The sequence below is a fragment of the Diadema setosum genome, chromosome 8, assembly GCF_964275005.1.
Source record: "Diadema setosum chromosome 8, eeDiaSeto1, whole genome shotgun sequence".
Classification (NCBI taxonomy): domain Eukaryota; kingdom Metazoa; phylum Echinodermata; class Echinoidea; order Diadematoida; family Diadematidae; genus Diadema; species Diadema setosum.
In genome coordinates, this window is record NC_092692.1 from 20,932,533 (window position 1) to 20,958,609 (window position 26,077).

At 39.0% G+C, this 26,077-nt stretch overlaps 1 protein-coding gene across 2 annotated transcripts in view; it reads right to left on the reverse strand.

The window, feature by feature from the left end:
* Positions 1 to 1,057: 1,057 nt before the first annotated feature.
* The window catches only part of LOC140231495 (testis-expressed protein 2-like), a 50,054-nt gene continuing 25,034 nt past the window's right edge, over positions 1,058 to 26,077 (reverse strand). The window contains exons 3-7 of one of the 2 annotated variants that reach the window (XM_072311629.1): positions 21,163 to 21,419; positions 12,807 to 12,932; positions 5,652 to 5,852; positions 3,039 to 3,159; positions 1,058 to 1,716 (exon numbers count right to left, since the gene is read on the reverse strand). In XM_072311629.1, coding sequence (XP_072167730.1) covers positions 1,633 to 1,716; positions 3,039 to 3,159; positions 5,652 to 5,852; positions 12,807 to 12,932; positions 21,163 to 21,419 — 789 coding nt within the window. In that variant the 3' untranslated portion in view covers positions 1,058 to 1,632. Of the gene's footprint in view, positions 1,717 to 2,592; positions 3,160 to 5,651; positions 5,853 to 12,806; positions 12,933 to 21,162; positions 21,420 to 26,077 lie in introns of those variants that run through there. The other variant, XM_072311628.1, reaches the window with a different exon arrangement.

A 26,077-nucleotide genomic window follows, 5' to 3' on the forward strand; every position in this document is an offset into this window, starting at 1 on the left:
CTACATTGACAAGCAGTAATGCAGTACATGGCCGCACCACATAACCTTCATTTTGCCCCATCATCTACCTACAAATTTGCCTAGACAAGAGGCATGGACCGAGGATGTCAAAAACATAGAATGAAACACATGACTGAGAAGGAGAAAAATGCTGCCTCTTCGAAGCCTTACTGGACTTTCGCACGGACAAGAAAACAGTACTGATCACCAAAACATAGACAAGAATTTGCTATGACTCTAGGACTGCTGTTAACATTTTTCCATCATTGGTTCCTATCTTTTGCTACAGCACACACACACAGACATGGGTCAACGCGTTCAAATTGACATGCAAGGTCCTGCCATGTATTGGTCGCGAACAATGATTTAAAGACACCATAGACTGCAGAGAAGTACAAAATATCACTTAGACATTGGTGTCGCCCCACTGCTGCACAAAATATTGATATCTGCACAAGACACGACATAATCTCACTGCTCACCTCACTGCTCCGACAAGAATTCACAAAATAGAACATTTTGGATATCATCATTTGGCAAGACTTAAATTTTGAGTGACATTCTTGTCATACGCAAGGCCACCAGCAATGACAAAGATATTTTACGTCAAATCCAGCATTCACTTTTATCCACAAAAATCTACCACACACTTAGAATCATGCTACACTGTACACATCCTCTATATAGCTCAATATATACCATCAAACATGATTTCCTTTTTTTTTAATGTCAAATACAAAAGTCACTATTTTCACCACATCATTAAACATGATTATGATTGTCATCTGAATTATCGATGGAAAGAACAACACTGATATTTCCCCTCAACACATCTCTTCAGATTAACACAATGAAGTGGGTCAAACTCCAGAAACCAGTTACGATCTAACTGAAAGAAAACACAGAGAAATAAGGAGCACGTAAAAACAAGAACAAAACACACCCACTTCACTGAACGGGAGAGAGACAGTCGGCTATGGAGAAGAAAATTTCAAGAGCTCTCAGAAAGTTGCCAAGGAAATAGAAAAAGATACTGTCATTCCATAGCATGGAACACTGAGGGATGATAATGCCCCAAGTTTTATTCATTGAAATCATCTTTAACATCAATACAAAGATATGGTTTGAAATATGAAAAAAAAAATATGAAGCCCAATTAAACTCTATGGCAATGCCTAATACCGCAATGAATAGCCTCTGGACTGGCAAACATTACACGAGTCTCTATACAAACTGCTGCATGGCCATAAACATACATCTTAGTACGAAACAATGAGATTTAACAATGCTTGTCCAATATCGTTCCCTCCTTTTGAGATAACATAACTTTTCAGCATTATTTGTTTTTGCTCCACTGCTGCCTTGATGACCCAGCATTACTGAAACAAAGAAGGGGGGGGGGGGGGAGAGATATAGGGAGAAAAACTCAAAACAAATCCATCACACAAGTGAATGGCTGGTGGAGGCATTAAAAGAAGACTACAACAACAAAGACATTGGTGCAGCATCCCTATAGCACGTGCCAAGGTCTTTGCTGCTGGGATGGAGTGTTGCTCGATGTGTCTCTCGGAGGTGGGGCTCTGATGGCCTGGGGACGCTCCTGTCGTTCCTCTTCCTGCGTAGCTGGCGGTATCACCTCGAGGAGCGGTTCTCGTCGATGTCAAAGGTCATGATTGGCACAGGGATGTCGTCCATATTGGGCAGCACAAATATTCTCTGTGACATGGGAGACACACAAAAACATTAGATGGCTTGCATCAGATCAACAACAATAGATGGCTTACATCAGATCAACAACATTAAAATGTTAAAAGAGTACAGACATGTTTTCATCACTGTCATCATTTTATATTCACTCCCTTCTCACTGACACCTTGGAACATGGCTCCTCACAGGTTATATTCATGATTTAAAAAGAGATAGTTGGAGCATTTGAATTATGTTATCATAACCCTTTACATGAGAAAACAAACTTTTTTTCCAGCAAATTTTTACCAGACAGATACTCAGACATCAATCAGTACGGTACTAGACAAGAGGTAAATAACAGTAGGATTCAAACCAACAATTTCCTGATCACTGGACAAGTGTCTTATCCTTCACTATACCACCAAGGTTCCACTCGACAGATAGGGCCGGTTCTATTCCTTATAGCAAGCATGCAGCGGGTACTGCATAGTTATTCAAATTGATGAAATTCTTGCATCGAGTTGCTTTCATTGCAACTGATTGAAGAATTTCATCGATTTTGATAAAGACAACAGGTGCCACATCGTGGCTCAGCTTTCTTTTCAAGAACTACATCATTTTGTGCTGTCTTTGTCGTAAAATGATTTTATTTATCAATTACGACCTTCATTGCTCAATAACTAAAAGACGCACATAAATCTGATTTCCAACATTTTCTTTTTTTTTATGTTGCTAATGTACCTTGAAATAATTTTCTCCAAGTACTACAAACAACCTACACTCTTTTCAGAGACACGTAATCAAGCCCTCATTTATCTCGAACGAAGGCGCCCCGTGCCATCATCCATCAGAGTTGTCTAACGATAATGGGTGCATGTCTGGATTAATGCACACCTCTGCCTCCGTTGATGCATCTCATTTCCATTACAGGAAAGATGAGAAGCCTAGTGGCCATAATGCCCACAGCCTAATCGCCCATGGTGAATTCTGGTATAACAGTAACCATCTTTCAAGAGACGCTGCTCAGGACTACAGTGATGTTGAGGAGGTACAGCATGCATTTAGCAGTCTCAATTTTTGTCATCAGGCCTTCTAGATAATTTTGTGAGTGGTTAAATTTGCGTACTGACTGGAGAAATGTATGTGTGCATGTCACATTCATGTCGGGATCAGAGTCAATATTTTCATGTGTTTTTACATTCACGAATATCACTGGACTCACAAATTTTTCGAAAATAAAAACCTCCCATAATATATGGCATATGCAATGATTTTTTTTTTTTTTTTTTTTTTTTTTTTGGGGGGGGGGGGGGGTAAAAATAGTCAATTAATTTGGTTCCCATGGTTACCTGGAATTCCTTCTCCAGCTTCCTCTCGATGTACTCTGAGATATGTGTGATGGTGACCTGCCGCGTCCCCAGCTTGGGCTTGGCGGAGAGCCACAGGTGGGGTTTCCCCCTGAAACCGTACCTGTGACAAGAAACAAAGAACAAAGAAAAACAAAAGTGAGATAAACATGCCACTCCCTTTAGCACAGCTCTGCCCACCAACCAATTCTTCTACTCAGTTTCATCTTAGTTGAAGAACTCTTTGACATATATTTCTGGCTAAATTAAAAAGAGATGAATTACTAATTGGAACATTGTGGAAAAGGGAAGATCATATCAAAAACAAAAAGTGTAAAATCAGCTCTTGTAGCCGAAAAATAGAAACCTTGTGCAGTATATACCGGTACATGGTAACATTTAGCTCATGATTATGGCCATTGAGAAATTCTTTACATAGGTGAAGAAGGAGAAAAACCAAAACCAAAATAACTCCAGGAAACATTATCATCCTCAAATTGTGATTTTAATATCATATTTCACGCAAGTTACCATGCCAACTGATAGTTAATGTTATCTAATTAACTCTTTTGCAATGACCATCCTCAAATGTACTTGACATTGTTCATAAACATATTGTTGATATGACTCAAAGAGTTAAGGGAAATGTGTGGGTGGGGGATGGGAGTGGGGCTCTCAAATGAGGCAACAAACACCTAATGTATATAGCCTTGTCTGTCTTATCTTATATCAAGATATATGTGCATTGTGGTTTTATCCACAGGGGGACCCACATCAGGAGTCTAAAAGTGGTCTGAGATGTGGTGTCGGATGATGGAGATCATGTATGGAAGGGTGGAAATCAACAATGAAACTGCACTGGACAAGGTTGTGAAGGGGGTAATAAATCTGATGAAAAGAGAAGAAATGGGCAGCATACTGTCTCACACATAGGATGTTTGGAGTAGTGATAGGATGATGGGATGAAAGGAGGATTAGTGATAAGAGGATGTAGTGACAGGAAGATTGGTGATAGTAGGATAGAGCGAAAGAAAACATACACAGGAATGGAAACGACTCAAGTTAACAAACTCTACCACGTATGGATTTTTTTTTTTTTTTTTTTTAAAGGGCCCAAGAACATGGCTCTTTAGACACTGGTATGTCCATGATTCCTATCTGGTCCTGTTTCAGAACAAAACAGCATTAACATCAATACCAGTTCATTTACTTAAGTAACTGCATTCAGAATAGCATGCAATATTTTGGTCTGGTCTATGTCCCCGTATATATGTAATTCAAAGTCCCTTGAAATATGATGTACTCATGTAAGCATTGTGCATATATTGCTTTGTATTACTTTAAGTGGAAATGAAATCATTTGAATTGAACTGAATTGAATATATCACATATACTCAATCATATTGGATATATATTGTTTGCATATATATTGTTTATATTGAATATATATTGTTCATATATTGTTTGCTGTTCTTATATCTTCTGTGATACTCTGTTGTAACGTTATACATAATGTACTCTGTTCTACAGCGCCATGAGTATCTTTTTAGGTAGAATGAGCGCTTTATAAGAGTCTCTCTATTACTGTCATTACTATATGAAAGCAAAAGAAGTCCAGATTTCTCCTCTGAACTTTACACAGCATGGCCCCAGACTAAATGGAAAGGGTATGTTTACAACATGAGGTATCACTTTCAAGTCAAATGACTCTTATCCACTTACAAACTGGGCATATCTCAAGGCTACTTTCAATCTACTTTTCAGAAGAAAGCTGGCCTCATATGATACCAATTTACCACATGACCAACTCTTGCATCAGAGTGATAACCTATTGCTGGTTTATTACAAACCACATCATTTCCTACTTTAACAACAGAGATTTCCTGGATAATAAAACTACCAGGAAACAAAGACCACATCTTCTCCCTGTGGGAGAAATAGAAGTGATAGTGTTTCACATTTGTTGTAAACTCCTATCTCTGAGTAAATAACTAGTGGAAATACCCCAAAACTCCACTAGCATCAACATAGTTTCCTTTGTAAATTCAGCAAAATCGGGTATACAAAATTTATCAACCAGGGAATGAAGATTGGTAAAAACACTCAAGAACTGTCAAATTCAATTATGATATGCCATATTACCTGTCAATAATACCCCTTTCAGGACAATCATTTTAGACTGTCTCTAGAGTCAGATATTGCAGGCTGGCTGAACAGTTCATCTGTGCCCTGTGGTCACCCAAATATACTGTATACGCCATATATTTAGCAAGTTTACATTTTTGCGGATCAGGACTTCATGACGATTTCCGGAGTGGTTAAATTTGCAATTGTGGAGTCCTGTATTAATGGAGAAATGTATACGCGTACGTCACATTCATATCGGGATCACAGTCAATATTTTTTGCACGTCTTTAATTTTGCGAATGGCACCTGACTCGCAAAATTCCCGAAATAAAAACCTCACGAAATATCTGGCGTATACAGTAGCTCACAAACTGGTCGTTATAATGCTCCACTGTGTTGGATGATTAAAAAAAAAACAACAACAACAACAATCCATAAATAAAGCTTCTCTTGACAAACAAACAAACAAACCAAAAAGTGAGCACAAACCAGAGTCGGTCTGAGGGTGGCGGTGGGATGTTGACGGCCAGAACGCCTCGTAGCTCCTTCACCTCCACGGTGAGCTCCACTGAGGTGTTGGAGACCTCATCAAAGGCCCTGCGGATGTACTTGTTCTGCGTGGCACGCTGGAAGTAGTTGGAGTTGGCCACCTTGTTCACGAAGCGCATGATCTTACTGGAGCTTTTCACTCTATAGTCACACAAAGAAGGAAAAATGAGGTAAAAAAAAAAGGCACACAATTAATCAGAGGTACTTGAACCTCAAAACAGCACTGTACTACATTGGTAAATGCCTTGGATTTGTTGGTAGAAAATTTTGGGTTTGAATCCTGGCAGGTACATGCATCGTTGGACTAAATGGTTTATGACAACGTCCCTCTTAACCTGGAAGTATAAATGGGTACCTTACAATGGGGGAGACAAATAACAAAGCCAGCTAGGCCCTCTGGGATAGCATTTATAACAGTTAAGTGGTGTCTACCCCTGTATAAATGAGACCAGATTATCATCAATTATTATCCATACAGGGGATTTTCAGAGCCCAAATACAAGTGTTATTTTGTCGACGCACCTGATAACCTCCGACCCACTTAGAAAGTTTGTTGAACTCGACCAACAGTTTTTGCCGAGGCGACCAATATTTAAAACATTGGACGGCAAGAGGGGGATTCCCCAAAGTTTTTATAAACTGCACCGTGATTGGTTGAGATATACGAGATGACCCGAAATATGAAGTAAAAACGTCTGTGATTGGTCAATCACGAATTAACTAAAATATTGTTTTTCTAAAATTCTGTGTTTATACAAACAAATTTCATAAATTAATTAGTTAAAATTGTTTTTCATACAATTTTTCAAAATATCACTTTCATAACAGAAAATTAGATTTAGGTTTGATGAAAACAAGTTGCATTTTTTGTGCAGGCGACGATCGATCAGCTCAGCGCTACTGCTAGATAGCCCGCGATATACGAATACATATAGCCGGCCGCAGCTTGCATTTGCATGCATGTTACGTTATGTGTTAAAGGTGCATGGTCCCGGTGTTTTAGTCAAATGCGTACGTGGGCGCACGGCGCAAGTTTCCTATAGAGACCTACGCTATTGACTCCTCTTTAGCGCTTACGCTTTGGCCCACTTTCCCCGAGTCCAAAGAAGTCCGATTCACTGGAGTCAGTGGTCGGATCACAGTTCGGCTCATGATTCGGCTGAGGGGGATGACAGCTATAGCAAACTTCTTTTGTGATGTCATAATAACAAGCACATATGCACGCACCCTGGCATTACTACAGACTGCGCGTTGTGCAGAGAAGACAACAAAGGCAACGTTACTTAGCAACACCTACGCGCTTTACTCTTGATGACAGCTAAACTTCGGTAATCTTCGTATCAATGCTAACGGTGATCGGCAGTATCATCAACAGCGCCCTCTACACTACCGGGACTATGCCCCTTTAATTCGATATTTCACAATCTACGGTAGATGTGACGTGAATTGTGTCTCAGATCTCGGCTACACGAAAGGGTAAGTGAAAATATTCTTTGCTAAAATCCTCTGTAGGATAATAATGATAATATTGGATGTCCTATCTTCGGTCAATACAAGGAAATACTGGACTCGCTAACAAAACATTGGACTCGTCTTCAACTCGTCCAATATTTGTGCATAGCTCGTCCAATATTTCCTTGTATTAACCTGAAGGCCATCCAATATTATATAACTGTCTTGCACCTATGAGAGCTGACTTGCCAATGCTACTTGTTGGCATGAGAACTAAATTGTGTTTGGTTTGGTATCTCAGGCAACTAGTGTATCAGTTTCTTGCAGGTACATCACGAGATGCTGGCCGCATTCTGTGCATTTTGTACATTAAGTGGTTCATAAACAATAAATACACCTGAGTGCAATGAATGGCTTGATGTTTTTAATTATGCTTAACCCCCATCCTGGACAAGTCTCATGTCTGCTTGGCCTTGGGTCTATGGAGAAACAAACTCAAGCAGTTTTAAATGGGTTGAGCCACAGCCCTTTGAACATGACTGATGCATAGCTTCCACTGATGTGCCATTGATTCATTTCAAAAGGAGATAATGTTTTAAAACTTGGTATTCAATGGAGATAAAAGACTCCTTTTATACTATCTTTTGGTTTCACACTTGAATATTTCACAAGCAGGAAAGCATAGCACATATTTCAAGTTTAAATTGGTCCCATCTTTTAAGCAGGGCTGGTACAGCACATTTTATGGCCAGCCATTAGGGTACACAACCAAAAAAGAGAGAACAGGGCTTTTGTCTCAGCTTTCGTCAATGTGTGAAGGACATTCACAACAGGAAACATCATCCTTGATGACCATTCCCATTTGTTTTTTCTCGTCATATATCAAAAGCCAACATGGAGATTTAATGGAATAGCACAGGTAGAGAATAGAATGTAACACTACCTATTCAGGAAAAAGCATGTTTCAGAGATTTTCCAGGTCTGTGTATGTACACAATTGTCTATGTTTTCATATGCACTGTGTACACTTGTTGATTTAATGCAAGGAAGTTTGCCAAACAGGGAATTTCAAACAGTAATCCAATACCGCTGTTCAAGTATTTTTCTCATTAGTGGATTTTGAGCATCAAATGCTCATCAAGCAACATTCAGGCCATGTCACTAGTACATGTAGGTTCTCCATACTTGGCCAACAACTGCTATAGTACTGTTTATCACAGGGTATATGCTGTTTTGCAATGAAAGGATTAATCAGTATGGCAGTTTTTAATTGCGCTGTTGTTTTTTCAGTATTTCCTGCCCTCTGTTCTTTTTCATACACACACACACACGCACACAAACATCTCCCATCCTCACATAATGCGCTTTACGCAACTACCACGCACACACTCGGAAGCAATCGGACACTCGGAAGCCATCAAACACACAAAACACATACTGTATTCTGATTTCTAAAATACACTGTACTGATCATGCTGACAGTTTTCATTGCCAGTCCATGTCTTCTGATCACATATCAACTTCCTTGAATACACCATACAACCCCTCCCTTTTCACGGAAAGATTTACTTCCCTGAGGAGGAGCAGCTGTTGACCTTTCAACTTTGTGCCCTCCTAGGGCAAGGGATGTTGCCTGCATAATTCGCCAGCAACCTCTGTACTGTTGTGGACTGACAATGTGTACGCCAATGCATGTTGTTTTAAATTTGATTAGAAAGGTTAATTTTCAATCAGGCACTATGACGACAAACAGGGGCGTTGCCCACATAAACAGTATGGCAAAACTTGATTGTATGGCTGTGCAAAGAGGGAAGGACATCTGCAAAACAACATGAATTCATGACGATTTGATTCAAATTCTGTGATCTATCACTTTTAAGGCTAAAGTGAACAAATATTTCATTATCTGAACGTCTAATGGCTATATACATGTAGTGTGCAAGCACTCTCTTAATAGTGAAAACATTATACCATCAGCATGCACAATCACACCTCAACCTTTTAGGAGACAGACGTCAAATCTAATAATGTGGCAATAATCAAGTGATGGCATATTTCTGGCTCCATTCTTCCGATGTCAGGCACATCTCCAAGGGAACACTTGAGTGTCTCACATCACAGGAAGATTAATCTGGCTCTGTAGGTCAGTCACAATCAAATTTGATGTGACCGATGAAAGGTAAAGATGGGCGGTATTTTGCCTTCTGCTTCACTGGATTCCACACACGCACTCTTTTTTGATACTCAGATTCCATTCACATACATAGAATTTAGCAGGGAGTAATGCAAAAGATTGATCAAGCAGTAGGATTCAGCTTCACACTCTACACATTTTGTTCTGTCTCAATGAGACCTACATTGTAGCAGGCTTGTCGATTTTTAAAGACAGCTGCAGATGACTTCGGGTGTGTGACACATATTGAAGTTCGATGCTTATGTGTTCACACTCGATGTAAAGCCAATTCTATTAAGTTTGAATGCTGATGTGTTCACATTCAAACTACGCCAATCCTCTTGGGTAGATGGTGGTGGAGATCGGATTGCACAGAAACAGCTGAGAGGACCACTCAAACTCACAAATCATTACAAGCAGTCATTCTAAGATCAACCTTATTTTGTGAAATGTGAACAGGGTCTCAGACGGGGACACATTATGCAATGTCTACTTTACTGGTGCCATGCCAACGTTTCATTTGCTGACATTTTTCCCCCGAGGCATCCTGGTATTTATTAAAGTATCAAAGCTCTCTCAGAAGTCAAACAGTTATTCTTTCTTCCGATGCTTCCAGCACCATTAATTGCTGCGGAATTGCTAAGGTCCCACACTGTTTGACAACACAACTGTCGAGTATTCATTTGCAATTAGAGAGAGAGAAAATGAATAACCCCTGCCAAGGCCTCCAAAACTTGAATACTAGAACATAGCGACCTTAACAGAGGAAGTTAGGGAGTGGAGGGGGCTGGGGGAAATTGTATGAATTCGTGGTTAGCCCGAGGAATCTCAGCAGAATATGAAAACAGCCCGAACTGAGACACGGAACAGATTCACAGTGATTATTATGTTCGTGCCACATAAAAGAAAGAGCACATTGGCCAAGGAATACATATAATTATGATACAGTGCTTGCCCGTTAATTGGGAACCACTTCAGAGGGAACCTCACTTTAAGTGTAACAAAACTTGATGTAACAAATTTTTCACATACTATTTCCACTACTGTATCGAAACCAAAAACCGCTTTATTGGGAGAAATTCTGGCTGAAACACTTCCACTGTCCATTCTTAATGTCTACGAAAATTTCCCCAAACTCTCACTGTTGTACTAATATTGCAGCATTCTCTTAATCCTCATGTATGTGAAGGTGAACTGGTCCTTTAACCGTGCATGGTTTAGTGTAATGCCCACATACTGGGCATCATGTTGCATGGTTTGCACGGGTCAATACCAGCCAACGCTTAAGCAGGAATGCTGCTTAAACAGGAGAAAATCTTGCCTCCTGAACTCTCCCGATTAAGCAGTAACCACTGTATCATGAAGATATACCTGATTTGGGTGTGGGACATAAGCAAAGGATGAAATTTGCCACAGGTTTGTACTAAACAGCATCTCCCAGAAACTGATATCACCAGCCCCCGTCAGAGACACATACTTGCATGTCATGAATATCATCTCATCAGAGATTACTACCCATCAGGATGCTAAAATGTCAACCAGAAATAATTCCAGCTCAACCATTACAGCCAATTCGCCCATTTTTTGCTGGCAACAACTCTCCTTAGTCCAATGATATATATCAAGACAAAGATTGAGGGTTAAAGTCAACTTCCAATAGTTTTTATTGCACAGGAAGCAGAAGTAATACTACATCTCTGTGCCACATATCTGCTACAGTCCATTTTTATGCATTTCACCAGAGGAAAAAGTGAAGAAGTGAAGAATTAACCATGATATTATAGAACTGTGACTGCACACAGCAGTACATCAAAGATGAATTCAATTGAGATGGTCTTAGCATTGATCTCACATTTTCAAGATGGAACGATTAACAATTATTCACATCATCAAAACAGAACAAGAAATTAAGATTCTGCACATGTAGGCTCAAAGGACACATAAAATTAACTTCATATTTCATGTTCAACATGGGGATATATTTCAAGGTGTACTCGCACAGGTAATGCACTTTAAATTCTTAAAAGTGTGAGTGTAAGACTGAAAGTATTTGTTTAAGAATCTAACATTGCATATAACACTAATAATATTGAAAATTTTATCAGCGGAAATAATACCAGGGTAGAAATTCTGATATGTATGAAATTATCATATTTAATTCCCTTAATACTACAATACTGCATATATAAGATTATGCTGATATGGAATGTTGAAAGCATAATATTTCTTGAAACAGGATGTGCAGGACAATTTCCTCAGAGGTTGATTGTAGAATACATGTATTGTGGAAATATTATCTTTGATCACGATAAAATGTATGAACATCTCATCTTTCAGGAAATACAGTGTGTATGTTGCATTTCTGTTGTGAGGAAATATAATCACAGGATGCAAATTTTGTGAATATTAGTCAACTCATGAAATGCACACGAACACACACACACAAAAAAAATGTACAACATGAAAACAATACAGGGAATGTGCAGTCAACATAATAAATAAAAGTATTGGCATTACCAACTTGTAGGATGCACAAAAGTTTCTCTGCTCTTTTCTGGTCAATAAACTGTGTAATGCAATACGTTTGCTTGCTTAGTCTCAATTCACACCACACAAGTCTCTCATTTCACTGTCCCAGGTTTGGTTTCAACTTTTTGTCCAGCTGGGAGTGAGAAAAACTCGTTCACTGTATGCCGACTGCTGTATCACTTACAGTATTAGTAGCTTTTTTCTTCCTCTAGTTTTTTTTTTTTCCAAGCACTCGATAGAACAGATACAAAGAGAGAGATGGAAAGAGAAAGCAACAACAATGCAAACCCCTCTTTAAACAAGGATGACTTACACATGTGTAAGACTCACATGTGTGTGTGTATCTCAGAAAGCATGCTGGTATGACAATCACACCACAAGTTGTAAGTGCACTGGTATCAAAACAGACATGGTGTGTCAATATCCACTACAAATGGCATTGCACAGAGCATATGGAAACAATGTGAATTGCAGCTGAGAAAAGCAGTCTCAAAGATCCACAAAACAGCTCTTTTAACCCATATCGTGCCATCTACGGGATATTCCGTAGTTTCTCCAAATGCCGCAGGGGCCACATACGGAATATCCCGTAGTGGATAAACTGACATATGAATGACGTCATTCACTTCCGCTGAGTACTACGACTGTACTATGCATTGAATAACAACATGTTATATACCATATTAACGAGATTTTTTTCCTCTTTCAAATGATATTTAACTTTACTTGTCTATGTTTTTTTCATTGCTTGCTAATGAAGAGCGATTGTTTGGAGAGTTGTCTGTTTGTCGGCGTGTGTGCGCGAACGGTGCTGGGCCACTTGGGTGTTTGTGTACACAGGTGCGTTGGCCCGATATGGGTTAAATATGTTGGCAAATACAACTGTATTCTTTTTTTCATGATCCTTCGCCTTGTTATCTTCCAATCCTGGAATAACTTACCCCTCCTCGCCACCCATAATGCTAGTTTCAGAGGCTGCAGTACTGATGTTCTCCTCAGCCACCTCATCATCCGAAGATTCGCCACTGTCCTCTTCGTCACTGTAGAGGGCGGCAGACATCTGTCTCCTGAAATTATAAGCAATTTTGAAATTAAAGTTACTTCACTTACACAGGGCCTATCAGGATACATGATCATTCATTTGTATTGCACCACATCCAAGATTGGCTGCCATTTACCATAGGGAACGACATGATTACATACGGCATTTCTCTGCTAGGCTAGCTGGGACTTGAATCCTAGCTGTTTGACTGTACAGAAGGCATGCAACTCATAGAGCCAACCAGCCGTTCTTAATTAATGGTATACATATGTATGCAAACTGGTGCATGGCACGTCACTCAAGTTACTGTATACGCCATATATTTCGCGAGTCTAAATTTTCGCAAAACGGGAATTCCCGACGATTTCGCGAGTGGTTAAATTCGTGATTGTGGAGTCCTGTACTGAACGGAGATTAATGTACACGCATACGTCACATAACATCGAGAATAGAGTCAATATTTTCGCGTGTCTTTGATTTCGCGAATAGCACCCGACTCGCGAAAATAAAAACCTCGCAAAATATTCGGTGTATACAGTAAGCTGTTATTTTCGCATGTAAACTGAGGAAGTCATGGACATTTTGTTTTCACAGAGATGTTGTTTTCGTGATTTTGACATCAAGGTTGTCGCAAGTGCACTAGTGCCTGTCAGTTCAAGATATTTTTGCATGCTGTTATATTCACAGTCCAACAGTGATTCTCGCAATTCGCAAAAATTAAACCATTGCAAATGTAAAAGCTTATACAGTACAAGTCAAGTAGACAATGCTACAGGGGTTTTAGGACTTGTCATCACATTTTATTTTTGATGGTCACTAACCATCACTAAGCACCTGTATCCTGACATAAATGAACTGTCCATACATGTTGCTGGCATTCTACAATGCTTCAGTCAAGTGCTAGTACATTTCAAAACTCATCAAATCCAAAGCTGATGGGATGTGGTAAAACAGCAGGATGTACAGAACAAAGGAAAAATTAATAATAATCTTTCACTTTCACAACCCTTCCCAGCTTGAGTTAAAGGGACATTCCGGACGATTTTCATAATTTCACATCATGTAGTACATAAATCGACAACTCCACGTATTGATTTCTGGAATTTATTGTGGTTCTTCAGCAGAGAAACAATACTCTGAAAAATCTTAAACAAATTACACTGAACAAGGATGATGACATAGGAGGTTCATATATTTCAGAAATGTAGCAGTGTAATTCCATTACAATACCACTTGCTTGCGAGTTCACTTGTGTATAATCTATGCATGCCGCCTTCTTTTGTTCTGCTTCCTTGAGCCCCAACTCATGCATTCTTATGGTGACTCTGCGATGTCATCATCCTTGTTCATTGCAATTTGTTCTAAATTTTGAAAATATTCTTATTTTTCATCCCAATTACCATATATTCTAAAACTTTGTCCTCAGTATAACTAATTTATAGTTGTTCAAATGTAAAAATCTGAAAATCGTCCGGAGGTCTCCTTTAATGCGGCCTTTATAGCTAGCAGAGCTCAATTAGTAGTACTAAGAGAATGTGTTCTAAAAATCTTCTTTTTTTTTTTTTTAAGACTGATACCGCATAAAAATGAAGGCAAGGATATATATAACAATGCTGCTGGCACATCTAATGTTATATTTAGCAGTATTGAAATTAATGAGGATGATGCTAACAATGATGATAATGATAATGATGATGATGAATATGCCATTTTCTGTGGTTGCGACATGGTTCAACTGACATACGAAGTGTATCCTTCAAAGCACACACAGGACTTAAATGTCAACTCACATTGAAAGCAACTATGAGACAGTGTACATTTTGTAGATGGGTGGGCAGTGGATATTTTGATGAAATGAAGGCAGGAAGTATTGGTCCCTCTGAGGCTTTGGGCATGCATCTAGTACATGATTGTCCAGATAGCACCATTCCCACATTACCCCCCTTCCCCACCACCACCACTCAAAAACAGAAAAGAATAAAAGTCAGGTTTTAAGTAAATGAAAATCACTCTATCATATTCTACATTAATATACTACTGTTGCTAAAAAAGCCATCCTTGAATTTGTATAAACGGTAAATTTGCATCTGCATTTGCATTCAAATCAAAACTTTGAAAAACGTATCTGTTCCCCTCACACTGAGGGCTATAACTGCAATCTACAATGTTTGAAAAAACTGTGTTCTTTATCTGGCATGTGTTTGTTTGGTGTTTGCCATTTTCTTCTCTGTTGTCACACATGTATATACATATGTATGTATATGTTTATTTTTTCCCCTTTTTTTTTTCAAATGCCATACGCGCTGAAAGGTAGACTTGTGCGCCATACAAGTAGCCACTATCATAACTGTTATCATTATTGGCATTTCCATCATCTGACAACTAAATCCACAGCATACGTCACTTGCTGATTGCTGACAAAGCCTCCATCTTGCGAGGCTGCCATCGCGATCGAGCGTTTGTGCCGAGATGGTATTCTTGTCCGTCAGACCATTTTCAATTTCTTATTCTCCAGACTGAAGACAATGGGAGCTGATGTGGCTTGGAAGACAAGACTACACATTTTTCTGATCCTACTGTCCCTGGTTTGAGAGTCGCTTGGCAGTTGGAGTTGTGCCCTTCTGCAGGGCACTCTATCCTCATTGACTAGTCTGTAGGAAGATGATGTCATTGACTAATCTAATTTGCATATTGTGTGGCTGTATCATCAGTATCACTGCTTTGGATGTGGACAGTTTGGGAAACTTGGAAATTTCCTTTATAAATCTTCAGTATTCTACTTTCAATTTGGATGAAACTCTACCCTCTGCTTTTCCTTTGCTTCCGCTTCTTTTGCTAAATCAGATTTAGTATGAACATTGCACTAGACAACAAAACTTGACACACTTTTTCTTTTTCCTTGAACAAGAATTTGTTACAACTGGCATCTGTTGTTTTGATGCATTCACACAATTCTTAGCCTCCCTTCCAAGTAGTTTCACTCACATGACAAAATACTAAACTGATATTAAAAGTATGTAATTACTGTAACACTATCTAAACCGTAAATAGTGAGCACACTATACATGTGACGGAAGTTGAAAAAACAAACAAACAAACACCCAAAACAAACAAACAAACAGCTGTGATAGGAAAAGTGTTGCACTTTATTAACAATACATGTCAGCATGTGGATAGACGATCATGAGAATACTGTATCTTTTAATACGTTGGCCTTGGAATGAAGGATACCAAGACTGCAGAGAAATAAGCAAAAATAGATGTGCTAATACATACAGTATATATACATTTTTGAATGTAAGGACACGATGAAGCATTTTTCTCTTTCTGCATGTAAATTGGCCATTGGAGTGTGATCCCTCTTCAGGTCGTCTGGTTGCTATGGCAACGACAGTGTGTATGGGTCTTCTGAAAGCAACCAATCAATGGATTGTGGTTGTTTTCTTGCCCATGGACGACATCACGATTGTGGATGAGTGGCATTCGGAGGTGGCAATGACACAGCTCAAAGAAACCACACCAGAGCAAAGTGGTTGAGGTTATATTCGTCTTTTGAATAGAGCATTTGAAAAAAATGGAAGAGTAATATCTTTATTTCTGACTGCGCTGGTCTCCCTACTTCTCCTTCCCCCCCCCCCCCCCCACCATCTCTCTCACTCTTGCCACACAGCCTGTCTGAGCTGAAATACAATGCAACTGATTGTAATAGCAAAGGCCAGCGGATGCTAACTTTGAATTAAATCACACAGACACAGACAGCTTGAAAATAAACGCGCTCCCAAGGTAACAATTCTATAAGTCTGTGCATCATGTCTCCTATCAACTTTACTACAATCTGCTTATAAATGCCACAAAATTTGTACAGTATTTTTGGAGAGAAAAGAGCTGTAACCTTTACATGGAAATATCAAGATTCAAAGACACAGGAACCAAATCAAACAGAAGGTAATAAGCAGAAATGAAAAGCATCTTGGAAGTTCACTAAATTTGGAATGCACTTTGAAATGTTATTTGTGCAGGATACAAATACCACGAAAGAAGGAAAAGAAAAAAAAATAAATAAAAGAAAGATAGAGCGAGGAACAAAAATAACAGAAAGAGCGAGAAATGCCAATGGATGATACCTGTCAAAAGAACAACTCGCACATGCTTTCATGAACCTACTGTATTAAGCTGTTATTTTCGTGTACAGATATTTTCGCGAATTAGAAGGTGACAGACATTTTCGCGAGATGTTGATATCGCGAATTGACACCAACGCTATCTTGCATGTATTGTTACTCTAGTGTATAGCAACATTTTCGTGTGTTTTTAAATTTGCAATCCAAGTGTGATTCGCGAAATTAAACCCTCGCAAAAATAACCACTTGTACAGTATTCAATACTGTTAAAGTGGAAATTTGTACAGTGTGGAAATTTTCGCAGTTTGCGCAAGCAAAAGCTAGCGTGAAAATGAAAGCCCTTGAAATTTCATGCCATAATGTATTATATTCCAGTAATAAATGTCCTGATTTCTCAGAATTAAAAAAACATGTAAAATTCATCTTACCCAGGTGAGCAGAAAAAAAATCACTCATGCGAAAATATCCACTTTTACACTAGTGATAATAAGATACAAGATATTGAAATTCAGTTTGATAGAGCTGCACACAGTGCACAGAATTAATCTTTCACTTGTAGATGTTGTATTCATGAGTGGAGAAAGATTAGTGGGAGACTTGGTGCAATATTGTGGAAAATTTGACAATCTGCCCAAAATTATGGACCTAAAGGCCCAAATTCACGAAGGTGGTACAAATGAAACCATGGTTTAAACCATGGACAAAAACCATGGAGCGCCAAGTGTTGCATGGAATATTTTGAAATATCAGTCATTTCGTCGATGAAATGATTATTTTGTAACGAAATGACAACATTTTGTAACTAAATGAACATTTCGTCCACGAAATGATAATTTCGTTAACGAAACAGTCATTTTGTCGACGAAATGACCAATTTCGTAATGAAATATTCCATGCGACACTTGGTGCTCCATGGTTTTTGTCCATGGTCTAAACCATAGTTTCATTTGTACCACCTTCGTGAATTCGGGCCTTAGGAGTTTTGCAAACTGTATGCACTGTCCTCACCATGTGGAAATTCTACAATTCTCTAAAATCCGCAGATAAGCTTGGGGAAATTCCCCTTTAAAGGGAAGATAAACCCCAGAGCAATGTGGATTGAGTGAAAGCAGCAACATTAGTAGAACACATCAGTGAAAGTTTGAAGAAAATCGGACAATCGATGCAAAAGTTATGAATTTTTAAAGTTTTGGTGTTGGAACCGCTGGATGAGGAGACTACTAGAGGTTATGACGTATGAGTGGACAACAATACCAAGAAAATATAAAGAAAATTCTACAAAAATAAATTTTTCATGAAAATTACAAATTCCATCAACTTGATATTGACATATGTTAAGGGTAGCAATTATTCCCCCTGCTTTCTGAAAGAGGTTGGTCCATTGCTCTTTCATGATCTAGAAAAGTGAATTTTTGTTGAATTTCCTTTATATTTTCTTTGTATTGTTGTCCACTCGTACGTCATATCCTCTAGTAGTCTCCTCATCCAGCGGTTCCAACACCAAAACTTTAAAAATTCATAACTTTTGCATCGATTGTCCAATTTTCCTCAAACTTTCACTGATGTGTTCTACTAATGTTGCTGCTTTCACTCAATCCACATTACTCTTGGGGTTTATCTTCCCTTTAAAAGCAGCATATACATCCATTGACGAAGAGCTGATTCTGCCATAACACACATTTTCCATAAACACCTTCCCGAGTTTACTCGGGACAAAGTCTTTAATGGGTTAAAGTTTGAAAGCAAACTCTGAGTCTCAAGCTGGCAAGTAGCTGGAGTGGAGCCGAAAGAATTAACCAAAGTGAAAGATACGATGAAGGCGAAGTTAAACATTAGAGGAGGGGGATACTTCGCAGACACAAAAAATGCCCATATCTCACACGCATCGAGCACGACAGCACACCAAATGACCAAAATACAAAAGGCAGAAACATTGAATAAGAGCTGGCATGAGGGCTAGATGAAAAGAAGGCAGATGTTTGAGAACATGCAAAAGGGTGGTAAGCACAGATTATGAGATGAATGTCAAAAAGGGAAGTCAGCAACACAAGCCTCACTTATATCTTCTTCTTTTTTTTTCCATTAATGTTTTACCTGGGTTTACCACGTTCGGGGTAGGACTCGGGTTCATACATGCTGACTTTATCTGGAGAGGGTTTTTTGTTAGTGCCGCTGTCTCGATTCTTCCTGGATATACAGCATGCAGGTTACAAGAGTGTGTGTTGTTCAGTGGCAGGGATAGGGTCGAAAAGCAAAAATCACACAGGCAAACCAAACGCAGCAGGGGGGCAAAGGAAAAGAATTGCAAAATAAAAAGTGAGTTTAACATCACATGAAATTATGGGTATTAAAAACAACAAAACAGCATCACATGGAGTGGGAGAAAATGTTAAACATGTCTGCATGCATTTAGAAAATATTTCTGTGATATGTGGACCTAATATCATCATATACTGCAAGATGCACATTTATCCAACATGGCAGCTATCCACACAGCAGCAGCAAAATAAAAGTAACTGATCACCTGAAAATGGGATGTGTGAAAAAGTCAATATCATTTTACTGCCAAAAATCACCAAAATAGGCACACTTGGTTATCTCAAAGGAAGCATCTTTGTCATTTGAGCTGAACAACACTTCTATGCAGGAAATGCCATATACTTTACTTTTTCTTTAAATAAGGATTTGTGTTTATCACTAAACTCCAGACAAAATAGGAAAAAAAAAAAACCACATGAAAATAATGCACTGCACAGCTAATTCCTCTGCCTAAAATTCAAGGAAAATCAGGTTTGGTATTGCAGTGGACTTGAACACAAGGTGGACTTCTGTGCAACATTATTGTGAAACCTTGGATGGAATGCTATATTGGATGATTTTTTTTTTTTTAGTTAAAGCAGAAATTGCTTTTTAAATATCACTGCAATTTTGCTCAAATTTTCATGCATCTTTTGCTTTTATGTTGCTTCATTTTTTTCCCCTTGCAATGCACAATGACAATGTCACTTTGATGTTGTTAGTGGGTGTTCCTGAGCACAAGTTTTCTTGTTGCATTTCATTATTACATTTAGAATATATAATTTAAGACCAATAGAGTGTCTTGTTAACTGATGGTCTGTAACAGAAATTTGAAAAAAAAAAAATGAAAAAAGTATAATTCATTTATTTTCAACACCATGCAACGACAACAACACACACACAAAGAAATCATGACAATACTTCCATGAATTGCTCGATATTACTGTTCATGCTGGAAATCAAGAATAACTACAACACAATGGATTAGAGTGAAAATAATTTGTCATCTTAGAAGTGAAATCTCCTAAAAAAAAATCTTATTGGCAATAAAGATATGGCAAAACGTCTTGAAATCAGTGACAATGATTGTGATTACACAGCCACTTGACATTTTTGTTTGCTGTTATTTCAATATTTATGATCATGCTGAGCTATCATTTGAAATGCTCCTGAGGGGCAATAAAAGCAGATCACTATTGGGGCGGCAAAAACCTTGTATCTCCAAAATGTAAAATGTTCATAAGAGCAAAAAACAAAAAACAAAAACATGGGAGGCAAAGAACTGTGACAAATGGGATAACCTTTCCTTTGGCATGCCATGGTGGTTTTATTTTGGGGTAAGACAGCTAGGATTTGAACAGGACATTATTTAACTGATTATATGGACAATTAATCCTAAAAGTGATTTTATCACAATTTGAGATATTGTAAAACACGTTATATTCGCGGCATGAAAATTTCACGAATTGGAGCCGATGGTCTTTCTTGCAGCATGAAATTTTCACAAATTGCAACTGACATGCAATGCATGTTGTGTAGGCAAAAAATTTTGCATGCATTTTAATTTCGCGAATGTCGGCACTCGCGAAATTCGCAAAATTAAAATGCACGCGAACATTCCTCATTTTACAGTATAAGATCTTATCATCCCAGCAACGAGATGCCATCAACTGAAAACTACATACTCGAGACCAAGAGGTACATGTACCAAGGTATCGAGAGTGGCCCACCTGCGGGAAGCCCCACCCCGCCTCGCCCTGTCCCCACCTTGCCTCACCCTGTCCTGCCCTGCCCGCCCCACCTTACCCCACCCTGCCCTGCCCTGCCCCACCTCACCTCTCCAGCTTCTCGATGCCCTCCTTCTTGCCGGCCATCATGTCCTCCATCTCACGCTCCATGCGGGTGTCCTTGCCCAGCTTCCACAGGTTGAACTTGGTGGTCAGCGTCATCCAGCAGGAGCCGCCGTAGTGGATCTCCACGTCCATCCACATGCCCCGCGAGTCCACTGTCGGCCGCGAGACACGCCGGACCGTGGGCGCATTCAGGCCCAGGTCGGTCTCGGTGATCGTCAGTGCATCCATGAAGTGTGGAATCTGAGAGAGAGAGAGAGAGGGAAAGAGAGAGGGAGTGAGAAAAAGAGAGAGAGATAGTGTGTGTTCTGTAAAGCATTAGTCATACAGTACATGTATTTACAACACAAAAAACAACTTCTTGCCGCAAAGAATGATAGAGGGAAATCAGGGGGGCATTTCATCAAACGTTTTGTCAGATATTTTATTAACAAATTGTTGTAAGCTTCTGAAATCCTTGCATCTGATTGGCTGAGAGCAAATTGGTCAGAAAAAAAATATCTGACGAACTGCTCGATGGAAATGCCCAACAGAAGAAACAAAAATAATTCCCAACTATAAAATGTGTTTATTAATAGCATCTATGTGTTCGGGGGGGGGGGGGGGGGAATGCTTATGGTGTTCTGCAAATTTTGTGTGCCTTTGTCATTTTGCCTTCCATGTGATTTAAATGAATATATTTGCTCAGGTGGCAGAATAGAACTTATTTCTTCCTTTGCATAATTTCCTCATCTAAATGCTGCACAGAGACTCTATGTATGGGTACTTGTTTTCACAGTGGGCACACTAAGCTTTTGTGAGTATAATCTAAACACACTTTTATATATCCATGATATCATTATTTGTGTTCAGTTCATACAGACAATAGACTGAAATGGAGAAGAAACACTGATATCTTAAAATATCCCTGGCAGAGTCCCAAGGATATCAACAATTTTTTTACGACAGCCTGAAATCTTTGATTCTCACAAAAACAAAAACAGAACCCAAAACTAAACCATGGCACTAAATTAAACGGTCTCAATATCACGCATGTGAGAAACTATTAAAGAGTTCCAACATAATCCCATTGTTCCATGAGTCACTGAATTTCACTTACAGCGTTCTTTTATATGTCCTAATTCTCCTTGCTTGCCTATCAAAATCTACCAGATATGCTACATATGGCTACACTTTACCATTTTCCCTTCTCCTTAATACCTACTAAATTCTACAAGTGACATAACCTTTCAATACGGGAAGAGAGAAAAACAAGCAAATAGAGCAAAGACAATGCAAAAATCATGAGAACGACACACAAGAATTATTAGAACCTGCTGTAAAAGGAGGCTACATGTGGACAAGAGACAGAGGGGAAAATACTAGTCATTTAGTGGTCAAGAGAAAAAAATGTATGGAGAACGCAACACAACTTGCTCACAGAAGGAAAAAAAAAGGCACAATCAAAAGAAATACACTGAAAATATATTCATGCAAAGCTTCAACAGACATAAACGGACTTGGAAAGTTATCTATTGAAACCATATTTCCACTGTTACTACATAATATTATATATCTGCACACCCCGAGCTTTTCTGTAATCAAGTTGTCAAGCATATATTGATCCGTATCTCTTGCATTGAGTAGGATGGCTGTATGGTAACACTGCTGAAATGACACACGGCTGGGTCAATATTTGGCCTGGTACACACATTCCATCTGCACAAGTCTATAATCCTCAGGCACTGCCATAATTAGCACAGAGCTTATTTCAGTCTCACACTTCAGATAAAATGAACTTGCCCTGGCCCCTTCACACATTTGTATCAAAAACACTCAAGCAACCTAGGAGGAACATTCAGGAAAAATTGAGTGTACAAGTGATGTGCAAACTTTGTGGTTGCGGTTGATGAGTGAGACTTTCTCTACAAGATGCCCCTATGAGTATGGATGTCTATAAGTTAAATAAAATTTGAGAGGAACTTCTTTGTTTATGAGTACATGCACCACAATATTGGGAATTTCTTAATGAAATGGCACATAGTCTAGCTTTATGGACCTCTGGTGCAGGGTTTGAACAAAAAATTCTCCTTAACCAATCTGATGTCCGAAGGGAAACACGCTGATTTACGTGTACTTGGAGGTCAACCAGGACAGGGCTTGAATCTTTTGTGTATTTTATAGAAATGTTTCATTTTCAATCTTTAACATACATCTCTTTCAGTTTATGAAAGATGATTTACAGGTGGAGACCTGTACATAAGTAGATTTGGCTCCATGTTTCTCCACTCAACACTTGTTGCTTCCTATATTTCACCATGGACCTATGTTAGGTCCATGATTTCACCTAGTTTACTGCCTTCGCATAGTTTGCTGATGATCCATTCCAATATGTGATTGTACATACGGCTAATTTTTGTCATGATTTGATGATTGATTTCTCGCCATATGCTTCGTTTCAGTTATCTATAAATCACACAGCTTTCAGAACCAAACATATGCCGCATACCCACTCCTGGTGAAAGCGAATGCAAATAACATTGTTCTGAAATCGAAACAAAAACGAAATAACAAAAAATATGTCCATTCCTTTGCTTAACATCATCCTTGACTTTGAACTACACCTGCACCTGTATGAAACTGAACACTAATATTGTAAACAGTCTCTGATCAAGCACAAGAAATCTTGTCAAATATGACCTGAAAGGGGAACAAAAGAATAAATGTATAGAGCTAGTCAAAAATTTTTTTCCTCTTTCTCTTTCATAAATTCTTCCACAATCAACTTGTAATATCATGTGAACATATCTCCCTTATCTCTCTCTCTTTACCCACTCCCACTCCCTCAAAAAAAAAAACAACAAAAAACAAAAAACAATCTACAAGCTTTACAGCCAAGAACCTTCACTTTCTCCTGCTTTCTCCATCACATCTCTGAAATCTCCCACGCAAACTCCACTCCGGCTAAACAAGAAAAACGAAGGCAAGCTTTGACAATATATCCTTGGTGCTTTAGTGTCGGCAGAACATGCACAACAGAGAATAGACGGAGACAGGGAAACCGGAAAGTGAAAAAGAAGGGAAAGTGAGAGATGCCAGTGTGCAACTCCCTGTACAACAATTCATATCACTTATACCCCTTTCATAAACTCATCCTCCTATTATCCGCATAAGAATAATGCGGACAATTCAATAAAAAATGCGTTCACAAACTCTGAAAATAATCCGCATTATTTTTACGAGCGCCCGTCCTGAAAAAGGCGGATAATCGTCATGGTGACTGCACACCCCCCTTCTACGGGAAAGACAGGTGACGTTTGACCGCACCCCGGCAATTATCCGCATTATTTGGGTTTGCGTTCATAAACTCAAAATCTCGTCCCGACGCTGCTATTATGCGGATAATAGAAGGGTCGAAATAATGCGCATTATTCTTTCCCCTCTCCGATTTTACGACCAAATGTTGCGGATATTATCCGCATTATTGAGTTTATGAAAGGGGTATTAGTGATATGAGGTGGATTACCACACCTCAAACCTTGTACTTAGGGCCCTTTCACATTGAGAAAAGAACTTATGCATGAAGTGCTTTTAGATGATATGACGCCTTTGAGCAAAACGGAATGAAGCAAGATGTTCTGAAGCATCGTCAGAATACGGCACAATTGACATTGTGCAGTTTACGTCAGAAGGCACTGAGAAATACAGCAGAGCGATGCAGGCTTTAATTCCATCTTCTACTTTTAAGATCTGAAAGGGGTACATTGGGATGAGATTCTCTGCACCAGTTTGCAATCTCCTCTGACCCACATTTTCTCTCGAGTGTCCTTGCATTTCATGTGGATACCCATGAGTGACACTAAGGCAGCGTGCTTTTTCATAATACACCGTATCTCGGTCACACCTGGGAACTCTGTGGCTGTTTGCAGTGTTGCGCATATAGTATCCTTTCTTTTCTTTGTTTGTTTTGTTTTGTTTTTGTCTTTAAGGAGGAGTAACGCAATAGAATGTGAGGCCCTAATGAAAAAGGTGTTGAATTCAATGACAATTTGACAGGGAATTTGATGCAAGAAATGTCACTGGGCTGAAAGACCTTTTTCACTTCAACTCTACTCAAGATTTAGCACAACACATCCTAAATAACCACAGAATATGATGCTCTATTCATAATGCATTGCACTATTAATTAAACCACATATTGTGATATTCTGGCATGTGGGAAGATCAATGACTATAAATTTCCCTTTTCTTATGATGAATGTAACAGAAGATATCATATAATTTTCATTGAAATAATTTCAGAGTACTGACTTTGTAATGAAGACTTCTGTGGGGGGTGGGGGGGGGGGTCTGCTATCATTAAAAAAATATCAAATTCCAGTATAAATCTAGTATTCATACCAAACGAATGACAGAGTTGTGAGATAATGCCTCCATTGCACAATATTTGAATATCAGTTTGTGACCAATACCAACCTTTTGAGAGAATGAAAGAAACTTAAACAATTCCATAATGTTAGTTTGTGGTTTGTTTGTTTGTTTTCTGACGTCCGTTCTCATGAAAGACATAATTTATAATGTGATGACATTCTCTCCCATTCTTAAGCCGCCCTGGACAAGGAACAGGATTTTCCTTTAATTTCCCTACTGCAATTTTCTCCTGGAGCAGCATCTAGTTCTCCTGCATTCCCTAGGTGACTCGGTGATGTGCACGGGGCGTGACTCATCCTGCCAGAGTTATGCCATGTGAGTCTGCATCCAGCAGACGCTAGCCATCGCTCTCAGCCCAAACATTATGCAATGGCGTGATCCACACCGACTTAATTACCACTCGCAAAAACACGTAGCTTCATTAGTAACTCTTCAACCTCCCCTCCCCCACCCCCCCCCCCCCACACACACACACACCCAGCAATCATCTC